At 38.8% G+C, this 25,985-nt stretch overlaps 1 protein-coding gene across 2 annotated transcripts in view; it reads right to left on the bottom strand.

The window, feature by feature from the left end:
• Window positions 1-25,985, bottom strand: part of MELK (maternal embryonic leucine zipper kinase) — a 92,866-nt gene that overhangs the window by 17,536 nt on the left and 49,345 nt on the right. For both annotated transcript variants that reach the window (XM_086683514.1, XM_086683515.1), the window contains exons 11-13: window positions 16,750-16,836; window positions 9,167-9,298; window positions 4,961-5,083 (exon numbers count right to left, since the gene is read on the bottom strand). In XM_086683514.1, coding sequence (XP_086539640.1) covers window positions 4,961-5,083; window positions 9,167-9,298; window positions 16,750-16,836 — 342 coding nt within the window. The remainder of the gene's footprint in view (window positions 1-4,960; window positions 5,084-9,166; window positions 9,299-16,749; window positions 16,837-25,985) is intronic.

Raw genomic sequence — 25,985 nt, 5'->3', positions numbered from 1 at the left:
GTTAACAGCCATGGAAGCCTTAGGCCTATGCAAGGTGGTAAGTTAGAACCAAAGTGCTCATGAAAAGCCAGAGGGGGCTATAACTAAAATGAAAGGCGGGGTGGGGTGGCTCGGTCAGTGAAGCATCCTACTTCAGCTCAGGTCTTGATCTCACGGTTGCCCCACGATCACGACAAGCCTTTGTCAGGCTCCCTGCTGATAGGACACAACCTGCTTGGGATTCTCTCTCTCCCTCTCTCTGCCCCTCCCCCACTTGTGGTTTCTCTCTCTCCAAAACAAATAGACTTAAAAAACAAAACAAAACTAGGGGCACCAGGGTGGCTCAGTCAGTTAAGCCTCTGACTTTGGCTCAGGTCATGATCTCATGGTTCATGGGTTCGAGCCCCACATCAGGCTTTGTGCTAACAGTGCAGAGCCTGAAGCCTGCTTCAGATTCTGTGTCTCCCTCTCTCTCTTCCCCTCCCACTCTTCCTCTCTCTCTCTCTCTCTCTCTCAAAAATAAATAAACATTGGGGTGACTGAGTGGCTCAGTCGGTTAAGCGTCCAACTTCATCTCAGGTCATGATCTTGCGGTTTGTGAGTTCGAGCCCCGCATCAAGCTCTGGGCTGAGAGCTCACAGCCTGGAGCCTGCTTCAGATTCTGTGTCTCCCACTGTCTGCCCCTCCGCTGCTTGCACTGTCTCAAAAATAAACAAACATTAAAAATAATAATTAATTAATTAAACATTAAAAAAATTATTTTAAAAAATCTAAAATCAGGGCAGAAAACATGAATAGACACTTCTCTAAAGAAGACATCCGGATGGCCAACAGGCACATGAAAATGCTCAACGTCGCTCCTCATCAGGGAAATACAAATCAAAACCACACTCAGGTATCACCTCACGCCAGTCAGAGTGGCCAAAATGAACAAATCAGGAGACTATACATGCTGGAGAGGATGTGGAGAAACGGGAACCCTCTTGCACTGTTGGTGGGAACACAAACTGGTGCAGCCACTCTGGAAAACAGTGTGGAGGTTCCTCAGAAAATTAAAAATAGACCTACCCTATGACCCAGCAATAGCACTGCTAGGAATTTACCCAAGGGATACAGGAGTACTGATGCATAGGGGCACTTGTACCCCAATGTTTATAGCAGCACTCTCAACAACAGTCAAATTATGGAAAGAGCCTAAATGTCCATCAACTGATGAATGGATAAAGAAATTGTGGTTTATATACACAATGGAGTAATACGTGGCAATGAGAAAGAACGAAATATGGCCCTTTGTAGCAACGTGGATGGAACTGGAGAGTGTGATGCTAAGTGAAATAAGCCATACAGAGAAAGACAGATACCATATGTTTTCACTCTTATGTGGATCCTGAGAAACCTAACAGAAACCCATGGGGGAGGGGAAGGAAAAAAAAAAAAAAGAGGTTAGAGGGGGAGAGAGCCAAAGCATAAAAGACTCTTAAAAACTGAGAACAAACTGAGGGTTGATGGGGGGTGGGAGGAAGGGGAGGGTGGGTGATGGGTATTGAGGAGGGCACCTTTTGGGATGAGCACTGGGTGTTGTATGGAAACCAATTTGACAATAAATTTCATATATTGAAAAAAATAAAAAAATAAAATAAAATAAAATAAAATAAAAAATCTAAAATCAAACTGTGAATTAAATATAAATCCGCCCTGTAAAGAGGACAGCACAACAATGTTGTCTGTCCTAGGCTTAACTCTGGAGAAGCAAAATTCTCCTTTAATAATTTGCAATTTCACATAAGTTTAGGGACCAAATTCATACTTTCTGCATGGTCCTATGTGCATTCAAGGAAAATACAATCCCTAGCTCTTAAAAACCATTCCAGAGAATAAAAAAGGAACACATCCCAATTCATTTTAGAAGACTACTATAATCACAATACCAAAATCAGATGGATGGATGGAACAGAATGCAAGTAGAGGAGAAGAAAGACTTTCATGCATTATTTGACATTGTTCTATATTGTCTAAATGTTTTACAAGATGAATGTATCCATGTATAATGTCTGTAATAATAAAACTAAAAATTTCAAAAGAAAAAAAGACTTATATGAGACAGAAAACTATAGGACATTTTCATTTAAGAACAAAGAAGCAAAAATTCTAAACAAAACATTAGCAAACTAACCCCAGCAGTGTATTAAAAAGATAGTAAACTGGGCTTATATAAAGAATACAAGACTGGCTTAACATCATAACTATTGATATAACATATAACAAACTACATTATTTAATGTAGTTAATTATATCAACTAGTGAAAGAAACAAAAATAGATGATTTTCTCAATAGGTATTTTCTACAATACAGATTCATGACTTTAAACAAATCTTAGGGATGGATGCCTGGTGGCTCAGTCGGTTAAGTGTCCAACACAGGCTCAGGTCATGATCTCGCATATTGGTGAGTTCAAAGTCCCGCGTCAGACTCTATGCTGACAGCTCAGAGCCTGAAGCCTGCTTCAGATTCTATGTCTCCCTCCCTCTCTGCCCCTCCCCTGCTCACACTCTGTGTCTCAAAAATAAACAAACACTATAAAAGAAAAATTTAAACAAATCTTAGCAAACCAGAACTAAATGAAAAACAGGTCTTAACTTGAAAAAGACAGGGTGGGAGGTGCAGTGGAGAGAGAGGAAGGCTGACAAGGAGACGGAGAGTGAGGGAGAGTGGGAAGGGGAAGGTTTAAGAGGGAGAGGGAGAACATACATCATACTTAATGATAAAAGAAGTATTCTTTTTTACAACTTGGAAAAACAGTGTCTGCTATATTGCTAGGTCTACTAAGTGCAGTAATAAAAAAAAAAACAAAAGATATTAAAGGTTTAAGAATTAGAAAGGAAGAGGGGTGCCTGGGTGGTTCAGTTGGTTAAGCATCTGACTTTGGCTCAAGTCATGAACTCATGGTTCATGAGTTCGAGCCTCGTATCAGGCTCTGTGCTGACATCTCAGAGTCTGAAGCCTGCTTGGATTCTGTGTCTCCCTCTCTCTCTGCCCTTCTCCTGCTCACAGTCTCTCTCTCTCTCAATCACTCAAAAAAAAAAATTTTTTTTTAATGTTAATAAAAGAATTAGAAAGCAGAAACAAAACTGCCACCCATAGATGATATACTTTTGTACACAGAACACTCAAAAAAATATACAGACACATTTTAAGAATTTAAGAGTTTAGGAAAGTTACTGAATATAAGATCATTCACAAAAAACAATTTCATATCTATACACCAGTAACAGATACAAAACTGTGATTTTAAAAAACCTACCACTCCCAACAGCAATAAAAAAATAAGAGTATTTAGGAATAAATCTAATAAAAATATAAGACCTTTCTGGGGAAATTTATAAAACTTTATTAAAAGCAATTAACTAAAACCTAATAAATGAAGAGACATACTATGTTTATGGATAGGGGGATTTGAGGGTCTAGATTTCAATTTTTCCCAAGTTGAATCTTAAATTCAATGCAATTTCAATTTTTGAGTGTATGTGAAGTTTGTCCAAATGATTCTAAAATGTATATGGAAATGCAAAGGGACAAGAATAGCCAAGACATTCTTAAAGAAGAATTGGCCAACCAGAGAGAAGAACTATTACAAAATTGAAGTAATTAAGATGTGTAGTAGTGGTGAAAAAAAATCAATAAAACAAAATATAGCCCAGAAACAGATACATTCCTATGACAACTTGATATATGATCAAAGCACCACTGTAGATCTGGTGGTGAAAGAATGAACTTTTCAATGTAGGAGATATAACTTTATACTCACCAGATTACAAAATATTTAAATATTAAAATATTAAATAGCCCAAAATATCAAGTATTAATAAATATGTAAAGCAATGGGAACAGTCTTCTACTTCTGGTTGAAGTATACTTAATAAAACCACTTTGGGGAAAAAACTGGCATTATCTGTTAACGCTGAAGATACTCATTCCACTCCTAAGTATATATGTGATAGCACTCTTACATATATGTAATAGGGGCCCTGCTGCACACAAGAGTTAGCCTAGCAGGTCCTGGATGGAAGCTGGGTAACCCAGCTTTTAGAAAATTCCCAACATTGTTGGGATAAGTTTGTTTGTATGGCTGGAGCACCAAACCCTGCTGTACCAGACTGTACAGACTACAAGCAGTGTGATTTATGATGAACGACAGCTTTTCTTCTAGAAGTCTAGAATTTCTGTGATTGTGACGAATTCCACCAACATAGAGAGCCTGTGTAACCAGCCCCAGTAAAAACTTTGGATTCTAAGTCTCTAGTGAGCTTCCCTGAGTAGAAACATGCACACCTGCTCCTGTATTTCACTGCTGTCAAAGAGAGTGCACTCTGCATGGCCCCCTCAGAGAGAGTAGAGGAATAACATTCACTGTACATCCAATAAGTTCAACAAATGCCAAGTAAGATTAAAAAAAAAAAAAAAAAGATTATCAAAAGGAGAAGAAAACAGATCAGTTGCTGCTCTGAGTTGGGGGGAATAGGGAGTTGGCTACAATGAGGGACTCTAGGAGAGGGGGCAACAGAACTGTTCTTGATTTTGATGGTGGTCACAGGACTGTATGCATTTGTCAAAACACACAGAACTGCACACTAAAACAGTGTTAACAAATAGTTAACTATATGTAAGCTGTACGTCATTTTTGGAAAGGGGGAGGGGAGGGAAAGGGAGGGCAGGGGGAAAAAAGACAAGCGAAAAGAGGAACAGTGCTCTAAAATGGAATATTGGCTTTGTTCAACTTGGAAATAAATGGCTTCCCTTTTGTTCATATTCCAACAAATCTCTCATTAATGTCTTCAATGGCTTAGGAATTCATTAAATTTGCAAGCACACACCCAATACCGTATATTACACAGACTTACTATACATACTCACATTAGAGTCTAGATGTTTTTATAATTTAGGCAACATACACTGCTTTAAATAGTAAAATAAATAACCAACCTGTGGTGTTTGTGGGGTGGTCACACCTATTGATGAACTGTCTCCACACCAGTCATAGTCTATCAATCCAGCCACATCATTTTCATCACTTGTTGTCATATCTTCTAGACTCAGATTCTTTGACTATTCAAAAAATAGAAGAACTCAGAGACAACGCCATCATGGTTCAATTTTTAAAAGATTATGTTCGAGGCACAGGGCAAGGCCCTGGAAGCAGAAACAAATCAGATAGTATACTAAAGGAGCTCACCGTCCAGGACAGGAAACAGGAAGTCAAAAAATGCCAACACAAATTATGAGGAGAATCTCTGGCTCTCAAACATGTCTTGGAACATGTTTACATATATACTCTTTAGCCAAAGATAAATTTGGCTTTATTATCAGATAATCACTATAACACCAGAGAAACAACTCGACTGCAAATCTACAAATAAAAAAGCTGTGGGGTGCCTGGGTGCCTCAGTCAGTTAAACATCTGACTTTGGCTCAGGTCATGATCTCATGGTTCGTGAGTTCAAGCCCCCCATTGGACTCTGTGCTCACAGCTCAAGCCTGGAGCCAGCTTCGGAATCTGTGAATCCCTCTCTCTCTGCCCCTCTCCTGCTCACTCTGTCTCTCAAAAAATAAATAAATGTTTCAAAAAAAAAAAAAGCGCTCTAACAAAGTAGAAAACATAAAAGAAATGACTTTGAAATACAGGTTTCTTTTTTTGCAAATACAGGCAGAATATGTAGCAATTTTTCCCAGTAGGAATAAACTAGCTTTAAGACAGGTCAGCTGGGGACAGAATATTTGGGGTCCTGTGCTAACAATACCCCCACAGTCATTTATCTCCCCCCGCCTCCACAAACTAAGGGTATACTAGACACACCCTAAATTCTAAGACTATGGAGTGTAATTGGATCTTTTATTTCTCCCTCCTTCCATTTCCGAAATTCAACATCTAGTTAAGCCAGCCAGACAATTTTACTTGAATTTCTCATACATCACCATTTACTTTCCAGTCCCACTACCACTGTTCTAATTCAAGGACACATCTTCTCAGACCTGAACTATTCAAACGGACAGTATGGTCTGTACCACCAGTGTTTCTACCCTCTCAACCAGGGATGACAGAGTTCTCCAATTATCATCAACTAGAACTGGCTACATGGAGTGCTAGCCGGAGAAAAATACTAAAGCTAAATCTAGGCTCAGTGGAGAAAAGTAACGAACGATGGCCATCCCGAGCACTGCCATAGAGAGGAACAGCACACACACATCCCTAACTGAACAAGTCTATATACCACTGGATACATTTTTCAAAATTACAGTCCTGTCAAGTGACTTATCCTATCTTGCTCAAAAATCAATGGTTCCCATTACCTATAGCATAAAGTCTAACCCTTCTGACATGGCATTTCAAAGCTCTCTACAATCTAGCTCTCACCTACCCTCCCAACTCACTCCCTCCTTCTCTTCCTTTTACTTTCGCCCTCTTGACCTCTCAATCTTTAGCCAAACCAAATCTTTAACCAATCTGATTCCTGGATCAGACTGTATTATTGTCTTGCTGAAAATGCCATCTGCTGATTAGCAGTTCAGGATTACTTACTTTTTTTTTTTTTTTTCAACGTTTATTTATTTTTGGGACAGAGCGAGACAGAGCATGAACGGGGGAGGGGCAGAGAGAGAGGGAGACACAGAATCGGAAACAGGCTCCAGGCTCTGAGCCATCAGCCCAGAGCCCGACGCGGGGCTCGAACTCACGGACCGCGAGATCGTGACCTGGCTGAAGTCGGACGCTTAACCGACTGCGCCACCCAGGCGCCCCTACTTACTTTCTTATAAACAACACCTCAGAGAAAAAAGGGTGATTCTACCAAAGGGGAGAACAGTACAAAGAAACTATGTTTCAAGTTTTAATGATTTGCATAAAAAGCAGAAAATAACCCAAAATTTTATTTCTACACTATTTCTTATTATTAAAATATCTACCTACCATAAAAATTGATTCAATAATGCCCAAATAATTACATGATCAGGGTCAATGCCCATTAGTTGAAAGAGAAGAGTAAGTATCTTCCCAGATACTTGAATACTTCATAATTCTTAGAAGCAGATGAATTGAGATTGGGCCAATCCAGATGTAAGAAAATTCAATGGCTTAGGAAAATATCTCAGAACTGTTAACAAAGGTGTTATAAATGTAAAAATTTTGCTGAAGTTTATTCTAGGTACAGACTTATCTAATGCCATTCTGCAATTACCTTGATCAGAAACAGAGTTCATGATTTTGTGTTCTCTTTGACCCCAAGATCTTCACTTCAGTCTGAAAGTTTAAAGGGTCTGGAAATGTGGGCAGGATGAGTGACAGGACAACTCATGGAGTCCATGGGTAAAAGATCTGTCTGGGCATGGTGTATTCACCAATCCAACAAAACTCTCCAAGAATAGACTAGAAAACCATCCCAGGAATGACATTATTTCACTTCAGAGATCCCTTTACCCTTTTAAGTGTAGCTCCTGGTACTTTAAAAAAAAAACCCGTACACTTTTAAGTAAAGCTCCTGGCACTTTTAGTGCTTAGTTTGGCCAAAAGACCTACTAGGGAGGAAAGGAGAAGAGGCAGAGACTGACAGGGTCTGGAAGGGACATAAGATTCCCTATACCTGCAGCACATGATTGATAAGTGCCATAAAGAGAGATCTAGGGGCGCCTGGGTGGCTCAGTTGGTTAAGCGACCGACTTCGGCTCAGGTCATGATCTTGCAGTTTGTGAGTTCGAGCCCCGCATCAGGCTCTGTGCTGACAGCTCAGAGCCTGGAGCCTGCTTCAGATTCTATGTCTCCCCCTCTCTCTACCCCTCCCCTGCTCACGCTCTGTGTCCCTGTCTCTCAATAATAAATAAACATTTAAAAAAAAAAAAGAGAGAGAGATCTAAATGAAACATTAAAGGAATTCAGGGAGGTCAGAGGGAGATTCAACACAAGATCATGAAAAAGGTAGCTTTTCTTTTGACATAATTTTGAGAGGCAGAGAAATAAAATCACCTCACACATAGTCATTTGGGCTATACTGGATTAAATAAAGAGAGCTAACTACCTCTCTCTCTGAGAATAATAAAAGTACAATTTCCTAGTGTTAGAATAATTTAAATTGCAACCTAAATTAATCAGACTGATTATATTCCAAAGTTCCCACACCCATCCAGCAAAAGATTTGGAAGGCAGTATTTTAAACCATGGGAGGTAACAAAAACTCAGAAGATAGAGACTAATGGGAGTTCTTAGGAATGACATGGTGCTTCCAAAAATGTAAAGCCTCTCCATCATTCTAAACATACATGACAAAGAAAAATGAGACAAAAAGGACAAAAGTAGAAAAAATGTGGTCACAACAAATTCATACAAGGTATTTGAGTTATATAAGCTATAACTATTGCTCAAAACAAAAACCTAAACCATCAACATAAATGAGTATCAAAATATTCATTAAAGTATTTCATGTCATATAAAAGACAATACATCCTATTTTCAGAAATCTTACTCCCAATAATTTTTAAAAAATTTTAGCCCCAACCCAATAATACAAGTGTCCTTTAAAAGCACTCGTATTAATTATATATATAAATTATATAAATAGGGGCACCTGGGTGGCTCAGTCAGTTAAGCATCCAACTTCGGCTCAGGCCATGGTGTTGTGGTTCATGAGTTCAAGCCCCGTGTCAGACTCTGTGCTGATAGGTCAGAGCCTGGAGCCTGCTTCAGATTCTGTGTCTCCCTCTCTCTCTGCCCCTCCCCCGCTCACACTTTGCCTCTCAAAACTAAACATTTAAAATAAAAAATTTTTTTAAATACATTATATAAATAAACGCACCAAAGAAGAATGGAAAGTCACAGTCAAATAAAACTATATTATCTACAGGGAGTAGGTTTATGCATAAGTTCTATTTTCCTTTAGCTTATCTGTGACTTAAAATTCTTCTACAACAATCAAAAATTATTTTCGTGAAAAACAAAGGGGAAGAGAGGATTATTTCCATGTCATGTTAACTTTGAAATTTTTAGAGTTCAAGTTCTGAATGTCCCATTTTCCTCACCAAAAATATTTAAATCATAAAATGTCTTGCCTCTGGCTCCTTGACACCAGTGGTGGACCCACTCATGAATGGAGCAGGCGTGAGGCCAGAGCAGTCGGTGTTCACACAAAAGGTTCTAACATTTACCTTGGTGTTTGTGAACGGGGTATCACTGGCTTGTCCACAGGAAAAAGAAGGAAGCCTTAAACGAACTGGTTTTCCCCGAGCCTTCTTGGCTAGCAGCAGAAGATAGGTAGCTGTGAGGTGATCATACTGCCACTGGAAAAAAGAAAATCAAAGTTGTTTACAAGACTAAAGTTGTTTTTTGAAATAATGTTTTATTTTACATTAACTTTTTTCCATTCAGAAAAAATAACCGTCCCTTGTACCATGTCTCCTTCACTCTCTCATACACACACAGACAGACAGACACAGACACACAAACACACACACACACACACACACACACACACACACACACACACACACACACACACTTTCCACTCCCCAGAGGGAACCACTTTTAAATACTTTAAGCTATTTTGTCTATGTTTCTATGTTGCTTATAATTTAATTTAAATTTAAATGGCTTTAAAATTTTTCTTCAGCTTCAGATATTATCTATGAATTTCCTAGTATGGAAAATAAGAACTTTCCTTCCTGCCCCATACATTCTTCCTCCTGTATCCTCCCACTATAATTTTATGACAATTTTTAGTTAAATCAATATTTATACTACTATGATTATGTAAATAGTATTCACAACTAAGTAAGGGTAATGTTCGAAATATTTAATTGGTACCCTGACTCTAAGCAATTAGAACAGAGGCTGAGAGTGAGTAGGGTCCTGGGGGACCTGTGCCATGACAATTATTAACCTTTTAATCACTGGGTTCCAGGGGAGACTGGAGGGAGGTGCCCACGGGACCTAAGGGAGGTAATGGGCTACAGGGAGGGCACTCGTAGCAGTTCTTTACCAGTGAGTATATAGGTATTCTAATATCTTAACAACCAATATGGAATTGCACCTAAACCATGCAGGGTACTATCTTCGCATTTCCTTCTTTAATATCTTGGTTTTTCCTGAAGTTAAATAAAAAAGAGGCAGTTATTCGTGTTACTAATTCATCTGCACACTCTCCAGCACTCTTCACCTCCCCTCAACATGTCCACATACACCAGCTGATCTGGCCCCCACTCCGCTGCCATTTTGGAGACATTCCACCTGATGTGTGCATTCCATGCTCCACTCTGGACTGGCTTCTTTCTCAACCTGCAACTTAACTGCCAGTCTAGGGATTCCCTTCACCTCTATTCTACAATGTGTCCCCAGTTTCCTAGATCCTAAGGATTCCTCTTTCTTGGTCACTTGTTTGGGTGCAATATATTCTCCAGTAACTTCCTGAAGGTAGACGGATGGGAGGTAAATTTTTTGCGATCTTGCATGCCTGGTGACTGACTGCATTTCATCCTCACACTTGATTCTGGTTTGGCTGAATATACAATTTTAGGCTGATAATAATTTTCAGTTTTGAAAACACTATTCCATGGTCTTCTCACTTCTTATATAACTAATGAAAAATCCAAAGTCTTTCCGATTCCAAGCCTTTGTTTATGATCTTTTGGGGATTGTTTTTGGCTCTAGACATTTTTTGGATATTCCCTTTTCCCCCAGTTTTCTGAAATTCCACTTTGTGGAGATCTATTTTCATCCACATTTCCAAACCCTGGCTAAGCCCCTTCATTCTTAAAAACTCAGTTCTACTACCTTAGAAACCTTCAGTTCTGGGATATTTCTTCTTGTATTATTTCTTTGATGCTTTCTTCCCTTCTTCCTTCTGTTTTGTCTTCCTGCAACTTCTATTATTTGTATGTTGGACCTTTCTTACCCATTCTCTTCTATTTATGCATCTCTTTGTCTTTAAGTTCTACTTTTGAAAGATTTTCCTTTAATTTCATTTTCAATCATTTCTACTAAGCTTTTCATTTCTGTCGTCATATCTTAAACTTTCAAGAGCTATCTCTTGAAATGTTCCTTTTTAGTCATCTTATTCTTATTTCGAAAAAGAAATAGCTTCTCTTATCTCTGAGAATATTAATTATCATTTCTTAGCCATTTTCTTCCACTCCCTGCATTATCTTCTATTTCTGAATATCTTTACTTTTCTTTCTCTTCCCCCACCCCTGGTCCCCACCACTTGTTTTGATCTCTGATTTTCATGTTAGAGGCTTTCCTCAAATGTCTAGTAATCTTTGGCTGCCTGTCTCTATTTAAAGGGGAGGAATTATAAAGCACAGCTAATTAAAGGGTCTGTGTGTAGTTTGAGGCTGCTCATCAGCTTGGGGGCTTCCCTCTATAATGAACAGACAGGAATCTAAACTCCCAACCATTAGGTATAGTAGGTCCTCCCCCTTGGCTTTTCCCTAGAAATGAGTCTTCCAATATCTTCCCCACCCCCACTGCAAACAGGATAAATTCCTGGTTCCAGCATTCTCAGAGTTGAAGAGGGAAAGGGGTTAGAGGTAGTGGTTCACTGTTAAATATGAGGACTGCATGTGCCCATGCGTCCATTTCAAAATGGACAAGCTGTGTGTGGTACAACAGTGCCTCTTGGTCAATATCTCCTATCTTCCGCTGGGGTGAGGAAGACGTGGCTATCATGCAGCTCAAGGTAAAGAAAGGGATTTAGGGGTCCAATTGTTTCTCATACAGACTTTCAACCAATCTTCCTGTTCCACCCTACTTACTTCCCTAACTTCAGAGGTTCTGAGTACCTCTGATTCCTAAGCTTTTCTGGAGCCTAAGGTCCTAATCAATTTGTTTATTTTCTTTTCCCAATGCAGGCACTTAGCTTTCAGCTTTCTCTAAAATGCTATGTCAGCTGCCACTTACCTATTTTATAACTCCCAAAATTTTACTCACATTACTTTTTGTCTCCTCTTTTATTCCAATCACCCTTGCGAAATGTTTTACCTTTTTACCCCTTTATTATTATTTTAGTGAGGTTTTAGCAAGTGTTGGATGTAAACATATCTGTTCAATCCATTATGTATAACTGAAAGTTTCTAAATAATGCACTCATAAGACTAGGAGACTCTACCCTATAAGAGCGTTAAATTTTAATAACATTGAATAATATTTTTTTAATGTTTATTTATTTTTGAGACAGAGAGAGACAGAGCATGAGCAGGGTAGAGGTAGAGAGAGAGAGGGAGACACACAATCTAAAACAGGCTCCAGGTTCTGAGCTGTGAGCACAGAGCCCAGTGCGGGGCTCGAACCCACGTATTGTGAGATCATGACCCGAGCCGAAGTCGGACGCTTAACTGACTGAGCCACCCAGGCACCCCAACATCGAATAATATTTAATGCATGTATCTCCTCAAAAGGCACATGATCCAAAGAGGTCTACTACCAAAAAGGTCTAAATAAAAACCCTGTTTTTATTACATTTTATCAGTTAATATTTTAGATGGCCACAGTCATCATGTATGCTTTGAAATCTATAACGGACCTACCAATCGAGTGGAAGAGGTATAAAATACTGTGATAAATTATCACAGAATGTTGCCTTTAATCCAGACAGGATCAGGGGAAGGTCAGAAAAGGTTTCATGGAGAAGGTACTTGGGAACTGGGTAAAAACTATATAGTTATAACCACTCTCCACTTTCCAAAAACTACATTCAAGATTTTTTTTTTCCCCACCTGCCACATCTATGGTCTCACGTATGATAGCCCTACCTCTTTGAAAGAGATGCCATAAACTGATTACAGAATGGCTCAGAAACAAGTTGCCATTTGCGTACCAACAATGGTCTGGCACAATCCAGGCACTGTAAACAATACCTGGACAGTTTTCGATGGAGTTTTCTAAAGCTGCCTAGAGTTTTACAACCATACTCTAACCCCTCTTTACCCCTAAGCAAAAAAAAGCATCCTTTTTATAACTTTTTTTGGCCATAGCCACTGCATACAACTCGTCACAATCAGATGCACAGGGGAGTTCTGTGTTCAATAACAGATGAGTCAGCACATTAGTTACATTTTCAGGTGATGTCAATCCACAAGTCTAACACAACCAATGTCTCCATTATCTTTTAGGCAGCTCCAACAGGTTTACCTATTATGAAGAAGGTTGCATTTCTAAAAACAACAACAACTAAAAACATTTTTAAAAAAAAGAAAAAACATTTAAAAATCCCCAGCTGTTGCTCACACAGGCTAAATGTTAAAGAACTGCCCAGGCACCTGGGCTGAGGGCAGGCAAGTTACTGGTACAGAGTGTTTTGAGAAACTGAGGAGTGGCTCACTATCATTCCTTTGACCTTGGTCCTTGAGGCCTTTAAACTTCTGCCACCAGAATACAGGGAGATTTGCACTACAGGGATGGGGGAAGGGATCTGTCTTGGTCTGAATTGGTTCTCATATGCACTTGTGACCTTCAATGAAGTCCCCATACCAGATGACTGGCTGCCCCCACAAATCACAGACACTCACAGCTGGAAGAAGAGGGGAGCAGTAAGGAAAGCAATCAGGTGGAAGGAAGCTCTGGCACCACTACTGGAAGCTCTCGGGCAGGCTACAGCGGGATAGCCCGAAATCATGACACAGTGAAACTCTAACTGCTGCATATAAAAAGCAGATTAAGAGTGCTCATGTATATAATATAAAAGCGGGACTTCTTTTTTTTTTTTTTAATTTTTTTTTCAACGTTTATTTATTTTTGGGACAGAGAGAGACAGAGCATGAACAGGGGAGGGGCAGAGAGAGAGGGAGACACAGAATCAGAAACAGGCTCCAGGCTCTGAGCCATCAGCCCAGAGCCTGACGCGGGGCTCGAACTCACGGACCGCGAGATCGTGACCTGGCTGAAGTCGGATGCTTAACCGACTGCGCCACCCAGGCGCCCCTAAAAGCGGGACTTCTAGGAGGCCAATGTTTGACAATAATAGTGTTTCTCTCTCTGCACAAAGATCAGCAGCACCATCCCAGGATGGATCACACTAACCTGATCTCTGTCTGTCCTGTCTAACCAGACCCCAAAGTAAAGGCAAAGCTCCTGAGGAGCCAAAAACAAGTATAACAGACACAGCTGATCTCAAACCTGCTGTTCCTGAGGCTCCTTAAACTGGAAAGTTCTTAGGACCAATGTGAATTCCCTGAGACTACCTAAACCAAGATTTCTCCAACCAACACTACTGATGTTTGACCTGGATAATTCTTTCTTGTGAGGGTCTGTTCTGTGCATTGTGGGATATTTAGCAGCATCCTGGCCTCTAACCACTAGATTCCATTATCATGTACACACACCCCAGTTGTGACAACCAAAAATGTCCCGAGGGGCAAAATCACTCCCAGTTGAAAACCACTGACTGAGACCAATGCTTCTCAACTTTTAATGTACATATGTATCACTTAGGGATTTTATTAAGATACAGATTCTGATTCAATAAGTCTGAAGTAGGCTCTGAGAGTTTGCATTTCTAATAAGCACCAAGTGACGCTAATGCTGCTGGTCAAAGCATACTTTGAATAGCAAGAATTTAGAGTAGTACTTCTCAACTCCTGGCTGCATACTGCAATCACTGGGAAAGCTTTTAAAAATTCTGATGTTTAGGCCACACACCAAACCAATTAAACCGTAATCTCCGGGGATGGGTCCTAGGCATCAGGATTAGTTTAGATTCCCAGAGGATCCACATAAGGTTGAGAAGCTCACATTTAGAATGAATAGCCTATATTCTACTCATCCCTAGGACTGGAAAGTAAGTATAAGCAGACATTTAAGAATGAGAGAAGAGTCCAAAGGAAGAAAAACTATTCCTTTTTTTCACAGCATTCTTGATGTTGTTCGTGCCTAGCTTTCAGAATCACTGAGAGCTTTAGAGATGTAACACCAGAAAACAATATCGTGCTTCATTATCTACTTTTCCTGTATCAGAAGGAAAGAAAATAATTCCTATTCCCATTTCACTTTTAAGTTTGAAAATTATGTAAAGATCACATAAAGGATACTATTTTAAAGATAATTTTTCAATAGTTCTTGAAATTCTACGTATATTACTTTTAGGATTCAGATTTTAAAAGTCTGTGATATGGGGCACCTGGATGGCTCAGTCAGTTAAGCATCTGACTCTTGATTTTGGCTCAGGTCACGATCTCACAGTTTGGGGGTTCGAGCCCCGCATCGGGCTCTGTGCTGACAGCTCAGAGCCTACAGCCTGCTTCGGATTCTGTGTGTGTGTCTCTCTCTCTCCCCCTCCCCTGCTCAGCTCTCTCTCTTCTCTCTCTCAAAAATAAATAAACGTTTAAAAATAAATAAATAAAAGTCTGTGATCACACACCAAATCTTTTCTCAATAAAATGAAAGGATGTCTGGGCCGAGCTTTGAAATATCCTAGTTAGAAAAGGCAAATGGGAGAGGGGACTGGGATATAGATAAAACTGGCAAAATGTCATTAGCTGTTGAACCTGGATGATGAGTACGTGGAAGATCATTGTTAAACTGTTCTACTTTTGCAGGCATTTAAAAACTTCTAAAATGAAAAATTTAAAAGGAATCTTAGGTACCTGAAAGTCTCTATGAAAGATCATCCTAAAGAAAAAGTCATACTTTTATTTTTAAGTTGCTTAAATGGAAACTTCAAGTTCTCATTATAAAAGACTAAGGAAGGGCCTTGCAGCAATTCCCAATTCTTGTCATTCCTTCAAAGGCATTTTCCATGCAAAACACATTATCATTCTGTTTTGTATACACATTCTGGAACCTTTGCTTATTATGTCATCCAAAAGAAATTTTTTATATCTCCTCCTCATTGAGAAGAATTGTGGCTTAGCAAAGCTTTGTTTAGAAAAAAAATTTTTGCTTAAGTCTTTACCTTGCAAATTAGGAAAGAAAAAAAACAAAACAAAACACAAATCAGAGACAATGAAAGACAGTACTGAACCAGGAGCAAAGTTGGGCTCAATCCCTGCCTATCAGGTTCAATTATACTCGGAGTCAACTATGAGTGCCTCCATCTCTAGGAAAAAAAACACATGTATGATCTAGAGATTAAGCTTCTGAAATAACTTGATAATGATTTCATGGTATTTGCTTCACAAGCTTAGGGGTGATGTGGTGCTATTGAGTTGATTTCGGGTAAGAAGAAAGCTGCTTTGTGTTTACCTATTCCTACAGCAGAATCATAGTTCCATGTATAGAATTTCAAGTAGTAAAATCAGAACTCTGTCAATTCTCTGTGGACTAGTTTTTTCTATTTCTTTATTTTTTTTTCCCACTGTAATTCTCTTTAATCAATGTCATATTTTTTTATTTTAAACTTTATTTGAGAGAGAGTGCACATGCATGGGGGGTGGAGGGAGGGAGGAAGGGGGAGAGAAAGGAGAGGGAGAGGGGGAGGGAGGGAGAGAGGGAGGGAGGAAAGGAGGGAATCCCAAGCAGGCTGCATGCTCAGCACAGAGCCTGATGTAGGGCTCGATCCTATGAACCAAGAGATCATGATCTGAGCCAAAATCAAGAGTCAGACCCAAATCAATGTCATTGTTAAAGAGGATCTCCAGCAGACATGAGAAAAGAATTGAGTGGAATAGTTACATCCATGACAAAATCATAGGTCTGAAAAACGCTACACTATTTTCCATGTACTTTATCAGGATATTTCTTTTATCAATAAAGAACAATAAAACAAAAGATATTATTCTCAAATTCATGTCATATTTCTTACCAATGAAATTAAATCCTCCATTGTTTGCCTGTTATTTCTGTGATGTACAGCTAGTTCTGTTACACAATCTTCATCAAGGTGAATAAGCTACAAAAAAATACAAATTTTATTAACAAACAATTATAAACATTTGTTTTTAAACTTTTTTATTTTTTTATTTTTTTTCCTTTTTTTTTTTTATTTTTTTTTTAACGTTTATTTATTTTTGAGACAGGGAGAGACAGAGCATGAACTGGGGAGGGTCAGAGAGAGGGAGACACAGAATCTGAAACAGGCTCCAGGCTCTGAGCTGTCAGCACAGAGCCCGACGCGGGGCTTGAACTCACGGACCACGAGATCATGACCTGAGCCGAAGTCGGCCGCTTAACCAACTGAGCCACCCAGGCGCCCCTGTTTTTAAACTTTTTAAACTAGCAAAACTGCCTTGTAAAATCAATGCCAATATGTAAAAAAACAGGAGTTCATTAAATTCTTCAGTAACAATAAACATTCTCCAGAATTTTTTAAGATATCAACAGATGACAATAAGCAGTTCAAGAAGAAGAGTTCTTTCCCAGCCTTTCACATTCCATCACCATGTGATCGATTGCTAAAACTGTTATCTAGCCAAGGCCCTACATGCTCCTTCCCTACATGGTAAGGCCAGCATGGCATCTTCAGCAAAGAGCATCTAGGCACTAAAATCAGCAGCTACACAACAGACTGGTCAGAGTGGCTCAAACTTGCAGTACAGTGCACTGTGTTTGGGTTCCACAACAATCCAAGAAGCCCTTGTGATGGTGCCATAGGTGATACACAATCACCATTATGCTGAAGGTACTAGCAAAGCATGATTTAAAAAAAAAAAAAACAGCCTCTGTACAAGCTTTATTTTGCTTCAGGATAGAAGTTATCCAAGTATGCTGACCCATGCACAAGGGGACAGAAGTAGGTTCTGAGAACCAAATGAGAATCACTGAGAACCAAAAGGCCAAATGGGCCTAGACTGGACCTGGAACAGGAGTTCAGGAGATCACAGTGGAAGAGATTCAAAGGAATGTAATTTTAAAGTCATCTTCTCCATGTATGAATTCTCTTCACAGCAGTCCCAATAAGTGATCTCTCACTTTCTGCCCTAGACCTCCTCTCCAGGGAACAGGGATGGCTAGCTTCTCGCACCTGTCCCCTAAGGTCTGTCTCCCTATGATCTGTATTTGCTGTGAGTCCATACACTCTTACAGCTAACAGGCTTTGGAATCAGAAAAACCTGGTTTGAATTGTGAAATCATTAAATAACTGTGTGGCCTTCAGCAGGTTACTATACCTCTCGGAGCATCAGTTCCATCATCTACAAAATAGAAATGGAACTTTGTCTTGCAATACATACAACATACCTGGAATGCCTAGTACAATATCTAAACAGAGCAGACTCTCAAAAAGTGGTTAACTAATTTTACTAACAATCGTAATTTTACTTCCTCTTTGGTGTAAGAGCTTTTCAGAAATTTGAATATTCCTATTATAAGAATATTTCCTCTTCAAGTTTTCTCTTTTCCACTTCCTTTAACCACCATTCCAATGATTAACGTCCCTTACCATCTTGGCCCTTTCTTTAGATCACACACACTAGGCTGTCACTGACCCTCAGTGTGAAGTGCTGAGAACCAAACATAGTATGCCAAGAGAGGTTTGCCCAGCGCAAAGCAGAGCAATATCATGAACCTTCCCTTGTTCCGGACCCCACACTTGTAATAACGGACTCAAGAGAAAGTCATGCTGCCATCATGAAAATAGAAGAACACTAGAAACAACATTGTATAAGCACAACCTCATGGGCTACAGAGAATGTGGAGACACAGAGGCTTATACTAATGGCTCTATAAAAGTCCAAAATGCTAAGGTAAGTTTTCACTGTATTGCTTTGACCTTAGCAGTTTCCCCTACTATAGATTCCCCCTTCAGGAAGGTCCCAACCTCAGAAGCCCAGACACTTTACCACCAGTTGGGCATCTTCTTTGACACCAGTTGATGCCACCACTGCTCAAATGAGAAGGAAAAGATTTCTGGGGTTCCCTCCATAATTGTAAGTTACTATCCTAAAAACAAACAAACAAACAAACAATCTTTCTCTCTCTCCCATAGCCTCCTACTTTGTGCCTTTACCACAGGTGTGTGTGGGAAAGGAGGGAAGGGTAGGAAGAAGGTGCTAGCTTCTTTACTGGACTCTTGAACTGGAACGAATGAAGAGTGTGGTAGACAAGACATCAAGTCTTAAAACTATGGCTTGTCTAGGGGCACCTGGGTGGCTCAGTCAGTTAACCATCCGACTTCAGCTCAGGTCACGATCTCATGGTTCGAGAGTTTGAGCCCCACATTGGGCTCTGTGGAGCCTGGAGCCTGCTTCAAATTCTGTGTCTCCTACTCTCCCTACCCCTCCCCAGCTCACACTCTGTCTGTCTGTCTCTATCTCTCTCTCTCGAATATAAATAAACATTAAATATATAGATATGGTTTGTCTCCAGCTGGGTTTTCCAAAGAGGCTCAATACTTTTAGATGGTCCCAGGCTTACAATGGTTCAACTTATGACTTTTCAACTTTACAATGGTGCAAAAGTGATACACATTCAGTAGAAACCATACTTCAAATTTTGAATTTTGATGTTTGCCCAGGCTAACAATATACGGTATGATCCTCTCTGTGATGTTGGGCAGCAACAAGCTGTAGCTCCCAGTCAGCCACGCGACCACATGAGTAAAGAGCCAATACACTTACAACCATTCTGTACCCATATAATCATTCTGTTTTTCACTTTCAGTACAATAATCAACAAATTACGAGAGATATTAAACACTTTATTATAGGCTTTGTGTTATATGATTTTGCCCAACTGTAGGCTAATGTAAGTGTTCTGAGCATGTTTAAGGTAGGTCAGGCTAAGCTATGCTGTTCAGCAGGTTAGGTGTATTAAATGCATCTTCGACTTAAGATATTTTCAACTTACGACAGGTTTATTGGGGTGTAACCCTTTAAGTCAAGGAAGATCCGTACTCTAAATTCTCAGCCACACGGACTCAAGTTAAATTAAGTACAAAAATGAATACCAAAAGCTAGCCAATTATTTTGGATTATCCGTGCCTACTACATTTCCTGTTCAGTAGGGCAGAAAATGGAACTGAATATAACTTCTATTTGATACAACACTTGGGTACTAGAGTTATGTGTGAAAATGATAGAAGGAGATCATGCATAGAGTTATAGAATAGCACCTATACATTAAATATACAAGTAAATCTGAATTATTTTTTATAATTCACTCTTGACAAAACATAATAATGAGGGAGAAAAAGCAAATACTTTGAAAAGCAACAATAAACCCTTATAGCTCTTCTGTATATAACTCATTTGATCCCTGAAGCAATACTATAAGGCAGGCGAGACAGATGAATGACACAACATGTAAAGGCACTCTATAAAGGGGAAAATATAACCCAAATATACACAAGAGACTGATGTTAGAATACCCACATTAGAGGTGAGAAAATACTCAGAAAAATTCCTGTGATGTACCTAAGACTGGCATTTTTCATTCCTAGCCCAGAGTTTGTTCTATCACACCACAGTACCACCTCTCCATGACGCTGCTCCAATAGCTATTTCAACAGAAACCAGATGCATGGCCTGGTCCTCGTCACAAAGGCCACAGCTATGCAGGATGCAGGCCCTAAATTTGAATTATTTGACCTACCAGATCCATTTCATTCTGGAGGCCTTATGTCTAGGTTCAAATCCTGGTTCTACACTTACTAATTGTTTGATCTTGGGGAAGTTACCTTATGATTCTGTGTCTCAGTTGCTTCATTTGCAAAATGGGGACAACAATACTATCTACCTCAGAGGGTTGGTATGTGGATTAAATGAGTTAAAAGAGTTAAAAACACAAAGCCATAGAATATCACCTGACTCTTATAGGTAATACCCTAAGGGCTCTGTATTACATTGTGGTATAATACACAGAGAGTTCTTACTATAATAGCACACTATATGATTATAGTAAGTATTCAGTAAAAAACAATTACTATACTAAGATATGAGAAAATTTACAAATTCTTTGAACACTCAAAACTATATATTTTACTTTATACTGTACCCAAATTTAAAATAATTTTTGTGTTGGTGAAATCAGAGACCTTCTTCATTTAGGCATCTGTTCTACTGCAAGTATAGTGGATCCTCTATTAGGATTATGGCTGAGAAGACATGCAAAGCCCTCCCACACATGGAGAAACAATGACCCCCAATGGTTGAACACAGGCATTTGCACCACCCACTCCCTCCACCTCACAAGGGGCACATCCCAGTTTCCCTGCCCTGCTACTGCACAGTTCTCACACCTGCACGCTCTGCTTTTCTTAGGCTCTCAGTGTTGACAGTTGTTAGAATGAAGTTGCTGCTCAACAACCTAACCTTACACCCAAAGGAGGTAGAAAAAGATTAACAAATGAAGACTAAAGCCAGCAGAAGGAAGGACATAATACATTTTAGAGCAGAAATAAATGATATAAAAACTAAAAAAAAAAAAAAAAAATAGAACAGATCAATGAAACCAGGAGCTGGTGCTTTGAAAAATATTAATAAAAGTGATAAACCTCTAGCCAGACTGATCAAAAAAAGACTCAAATAAATAAAATCACAAATGAGAGAGGAGAAATAACACCACAAAAATACAAACAATTAAAAGAGAATATTATGAAAAACTATATGCCAACAAATTGGACAGCTTAGAAGAAACGGATAAATTCCCAGAAACATATAAACTACCAAAACTGGAACAGGAAGAAATAGAAAACTTGAACAGACCAATAACCAGCAAAGAAAGTGAATCAGTAATCAAAAACTCCCAACAAACAAAAGAGCTGGACCAGATGGCTTCACAGGAGAATTCTACTAAACATTTATTTATTTTTTTTTTTAATTTTTTTTTTCAACGTTTTTATTTATTTTTGGGACAGAGAGAGACAGAGCATGAACGGGGGAGGGGCAGAGAGAGAGGGAGACACAGAATCGGAAACAGGCTCCAGGCTCCGAGCCATCAGCCCAGAGCCTGACGCGGGGCTCGAACTCACGGACCGCGAGATCGTGACCTGGCTGAAGTCGGACGCTTAACCGACTACGCCACCCAGGCGCCCCTAAACATTTAAAGAGTTAATACCTATACTACTCAAACTATTCCAAAACATAAAAAAGTAAAACTTCCAAATTCATTCTATGAGGCCAGCATTACCCTGATACCAAAACCAGATAAAGACTCCACTGAAAAAGAGAACTGCAGGCCAATATCCCTGATGAACATAGATGCAAAAATTCTCAATAAAATACTAGCAAACGAAATTCAACAATACATTAAAAAAATCATTTACCACGATCAAATGGGATTTATTAGTCGGTTACAAGGCTGGTTCAAAATTCACAAATCAATCAACGTGACACAGCACATCAATAAGAGAAAGGATAAGAACCATACGACCAGTAGACACAGAAAAAAGCATTTGACAAAGTACAACATCCATTCATGATAAAAACCCTCAACAAAGTAGGTTTAGAGGGAATATATCTCAACATAATAAAAGGCCATATATGAAAAACCCACAGCTAATATCATCCTCAATGGGGAAAAATGAGAGCTTTTCCTCTAATGTCAGGAAAAAGACAAGGATGTTCACTCTCATCACTTTTATTCAACATGATACTAGAAGTTCTAGCCACAGCAATCACACAACAAGAAACGAAAAGGCATCCAAATTGGCAAGGAAGAAGTCAAATTTTTACTATTTGCAAATGACATGATACTGTATATAGAAAACCCAAAAGACCCCACCAAAAAACTGCTAGAATTGATACACGAATTCACTAAAGTCACAAGATAAAAATGTACAGAAACCTGCTCCATTTCCATACACCAATAATGAAGCAGCAGAAAAAGAAATTAAGGACTCAATCCCATTTACAAGTGCACAAAAACGCATAAGATACCTAAGAATAAACCTAACCAAAGAGGTAAAAGATTTGTACTCTGAAAACTATAAAATACTGATGAAAGACATTGAAGAAGAAGACACAAGGAAATGGAAAGACATTCCATGCTCACTGACTGGACAAACAAATATTGTTAAAATGTCTATATTACCCAAAGCAATCTACACATTTAATGCAATCCCTATCAAACTACCGAAGTATTTTTCACAGAGCCAGAACCAACCCCAAAATATGTATGGAACCACAAAAGACCCCAAGTAGCCAAAGCAACTTTGAAAAGGAAAGACAAAGCTGGAGACATCACAATTTCAGACTTCAAGTTATATTACAAACCTATAGTAATCAAAACAGTATTGTACTGGCACAAAAACAGATACATAGATCAATAGAACAGAAGAGAAAACCCAGAAATGAATCCACAATTATATCTTTAACAAAGCAGTAAAGAATATCCAACGGGAAAAAGAATGTCTCTTCAACAAATGCTATTGAGAAAACTGGACAGCAACATGCAAAAGGATAAAACTGGACCATTTTCTTACACCATACACAAAAATAAATTCAAAATGGATTAAAGACCTAAATATGAAACCTAAAACCATAAGAATCCTAAAAGAGAACACAGGCAGTAACTTCTTTGACATCAGCAGTAGCAACTTCTTTCTAGATATATCTCCTGAGGCAGAGGAAACAAAATCAAAAATAAACTATTGGAACTACATCAAAATAAAAAAGCTTCTGCACAGCAAAAGAAACAATCAATAGAACTAAAAGACAACCTAGGGAATGGGAGAAGATATTTACAAATGACATATTCTGATAAAAGGTTAGTTTCCAAATTATATAAAGAACTTACCAAACTCAAAACCCCCAAAAATGAATGATCTAATTAAAAAATGGGCAGAAAATGAATAGACATTTTTATAAGGAAGACACACAGAGAGCCAACAGACATGTGAAAAGATGCTCAACTCTGCACATCATCAGGGAAATGCAAATCAAAACTACAATGAGCTATCACCTCACACCTTTCAGAATGGCTAAAATCAGTAACACAAGAAACAACAGGTGTTGTCAAGGATGTGGAGAAAGGCGAACACTTGTACACTGTTGGTGGCAATGCAAACTGGTGCAGCCACTATGGAAAATGTGGAGGTTCCTCAAAAAGTTAAAAATAGAACTACCCTACGATCTGGCAATCACACTACTAGGTATTTACCCAAAGAATACAAAAATACTAATTCAAAGGGATACATGCATCCCAATGTTTATAGCAGCATATAGCCAAATTACAGAAAGATCCCAAGTGTCCATCAATTCATCAACTGAAGATGTGGTATGTGTGTATATACGTATATATATATATACACACATATATATACATATATATATACACACACATGCGTAAATATACACGCACACACATATACATATATATATATATACAATGGAATATTACTCAGCCATAAAAAAAGAATGAAATCTTGCCATTTGCAACAACATAGTAAGTCAGTCACAGAAAGACAAATACCACATGATTTCATTCATATGTGGAATCTAAGAAACAAATGAGCAAAGGGAAAAAAAGAGAGAGAGAGAGAGAGAGAAAGAGAGAGAGAGGCAAACCAAGAAACAGACTCTTAACTACAGAGAACAAACTAATGGATACCAGAAGGGAGGTGGGTGGGGGGATGGGTTAAATAAGTGATGGGGATTAAGAAGTACCCTTGTTTGATGAGCACTGGGTGCTATATGGAAGTGCTGAATCACTATGTTGTACACCTGAAACTAATATTACACTGTAAGTTAACAAACTGGAATGTGAATAAAAACTTAAAAAAAAAAAAAAAAGAATTAAGTTGCCTCTCTAACTGCATTTGCTCAATAAATACTAATGATGTCCTGGAGGACTGAAGGGAACATGGAGAAGAAAAATGTTAGGAGCTGACAGTCATAGGAGAATCAGAAGGGATTTCTAACAGTGGGCAAACTAGTAAGAAGAAGCTAAAAACAAGCTTCATTTATTTTTCCAAGACCAGGTAGCCACTGGGAAGAGTATCTGCATGTATTAAGGTGATTACTCCAGAAAGCAAATACCTCACAGCTGTACCAAGTCCATACTGTGACATGTCTGAGAAACATCCAAGCTATTCTGTTGACCCATGCACATACCCCACTACGCTGCCTAAGTTTTAGCTGATTATCAGAGAACATGCCAAATTATCTGAAAAGGCCATTAAAATACTTCTCCTTTAAAGTATTAAAATACTTTTCTAACCACATACCTATGTGAGGCTACATTTTCTTCATATATGCTTCAATCAAAACAACAGAATGCAAAACAGACTGAATGCAAAAGCAGATACAAATCCAAGTGTCTTCTATTAAGTCAGACTTAATCTGCAAAGATGTAAAGTGATGCCACTCTTTCAAATTTATTTTTTAAGTCATTATTTTTCATTTCTTGATTTCCTTATCTATACATAGGGGATAAGAATTGTTTGGACTTAGAATGGCACACCTTTCATAGTGGCTCCAGGCTTTGCCATGTGGCTCACTTTGGTGACTGGGATATAAGCAAACATGATGCAAGCAGAGACGTGGAAAATGCTTGAAAAGTATTAGAGCGTTCCCACTTTCTTGCCTCTTTTGGAATCCAGCCACCATTTCAAGAAGCCCCAACTAGCCTGCTGCACACAATGCAGCCCCACAAACAGCCAGCACAAACAGCTGATCTTCTGAGTAAGGCTTGGACCATACAGCCACAATTAAGTCACAGGTGACTACAGACACATGAGTGACCCCAGGTAAGACGGGTGCAAGAACTGCCCAGTTGAGCCAACCCAAATTGCTGATCCACAAAATTAGAGGTTATAATTATTTTAAGTCACTAAATTTTGAGATTTTATTTTACATACTAATAGTTAATATCAAAGCACATATCCTTTCGCAATAGTCACATTTTTGCCAAGTTCAAGTTGCTATTGGTTAAAAAAGACTTAAATATTAATATAATGATAATTATTTAAATAGCTCACATATATATATTTCATATATATATTAGACTAGTTCTCAAGGTGTAGTCCACAGACCACTTGAGGATCTCCAAAGTCAAAACTATTTTTTATAATAACACTGTTTTTCATTTTTCACAATGTTAACATTTGCAGTGATGGTGCAAAAGCAATGATGAGTAACACTGCTGTGCCTTAGTACAAATCAA

Source organism: Puma concolor, chromosome D4, assembly GCF_028749965.1.
Source record: "Puma concolor isolate L17-30 chromosome D4, mPumCon1.1.hap2, whole genome shotgun sequence".
NCBI classification, from domain to species: Eukaryota; Metazoa; Chordata; class Mammalia; order Carnivora; family Felidae; genus Puma; species Puma concolor.
This window is presented reverse-complemented; position numbering and strand designations above follow the sequence as displayed.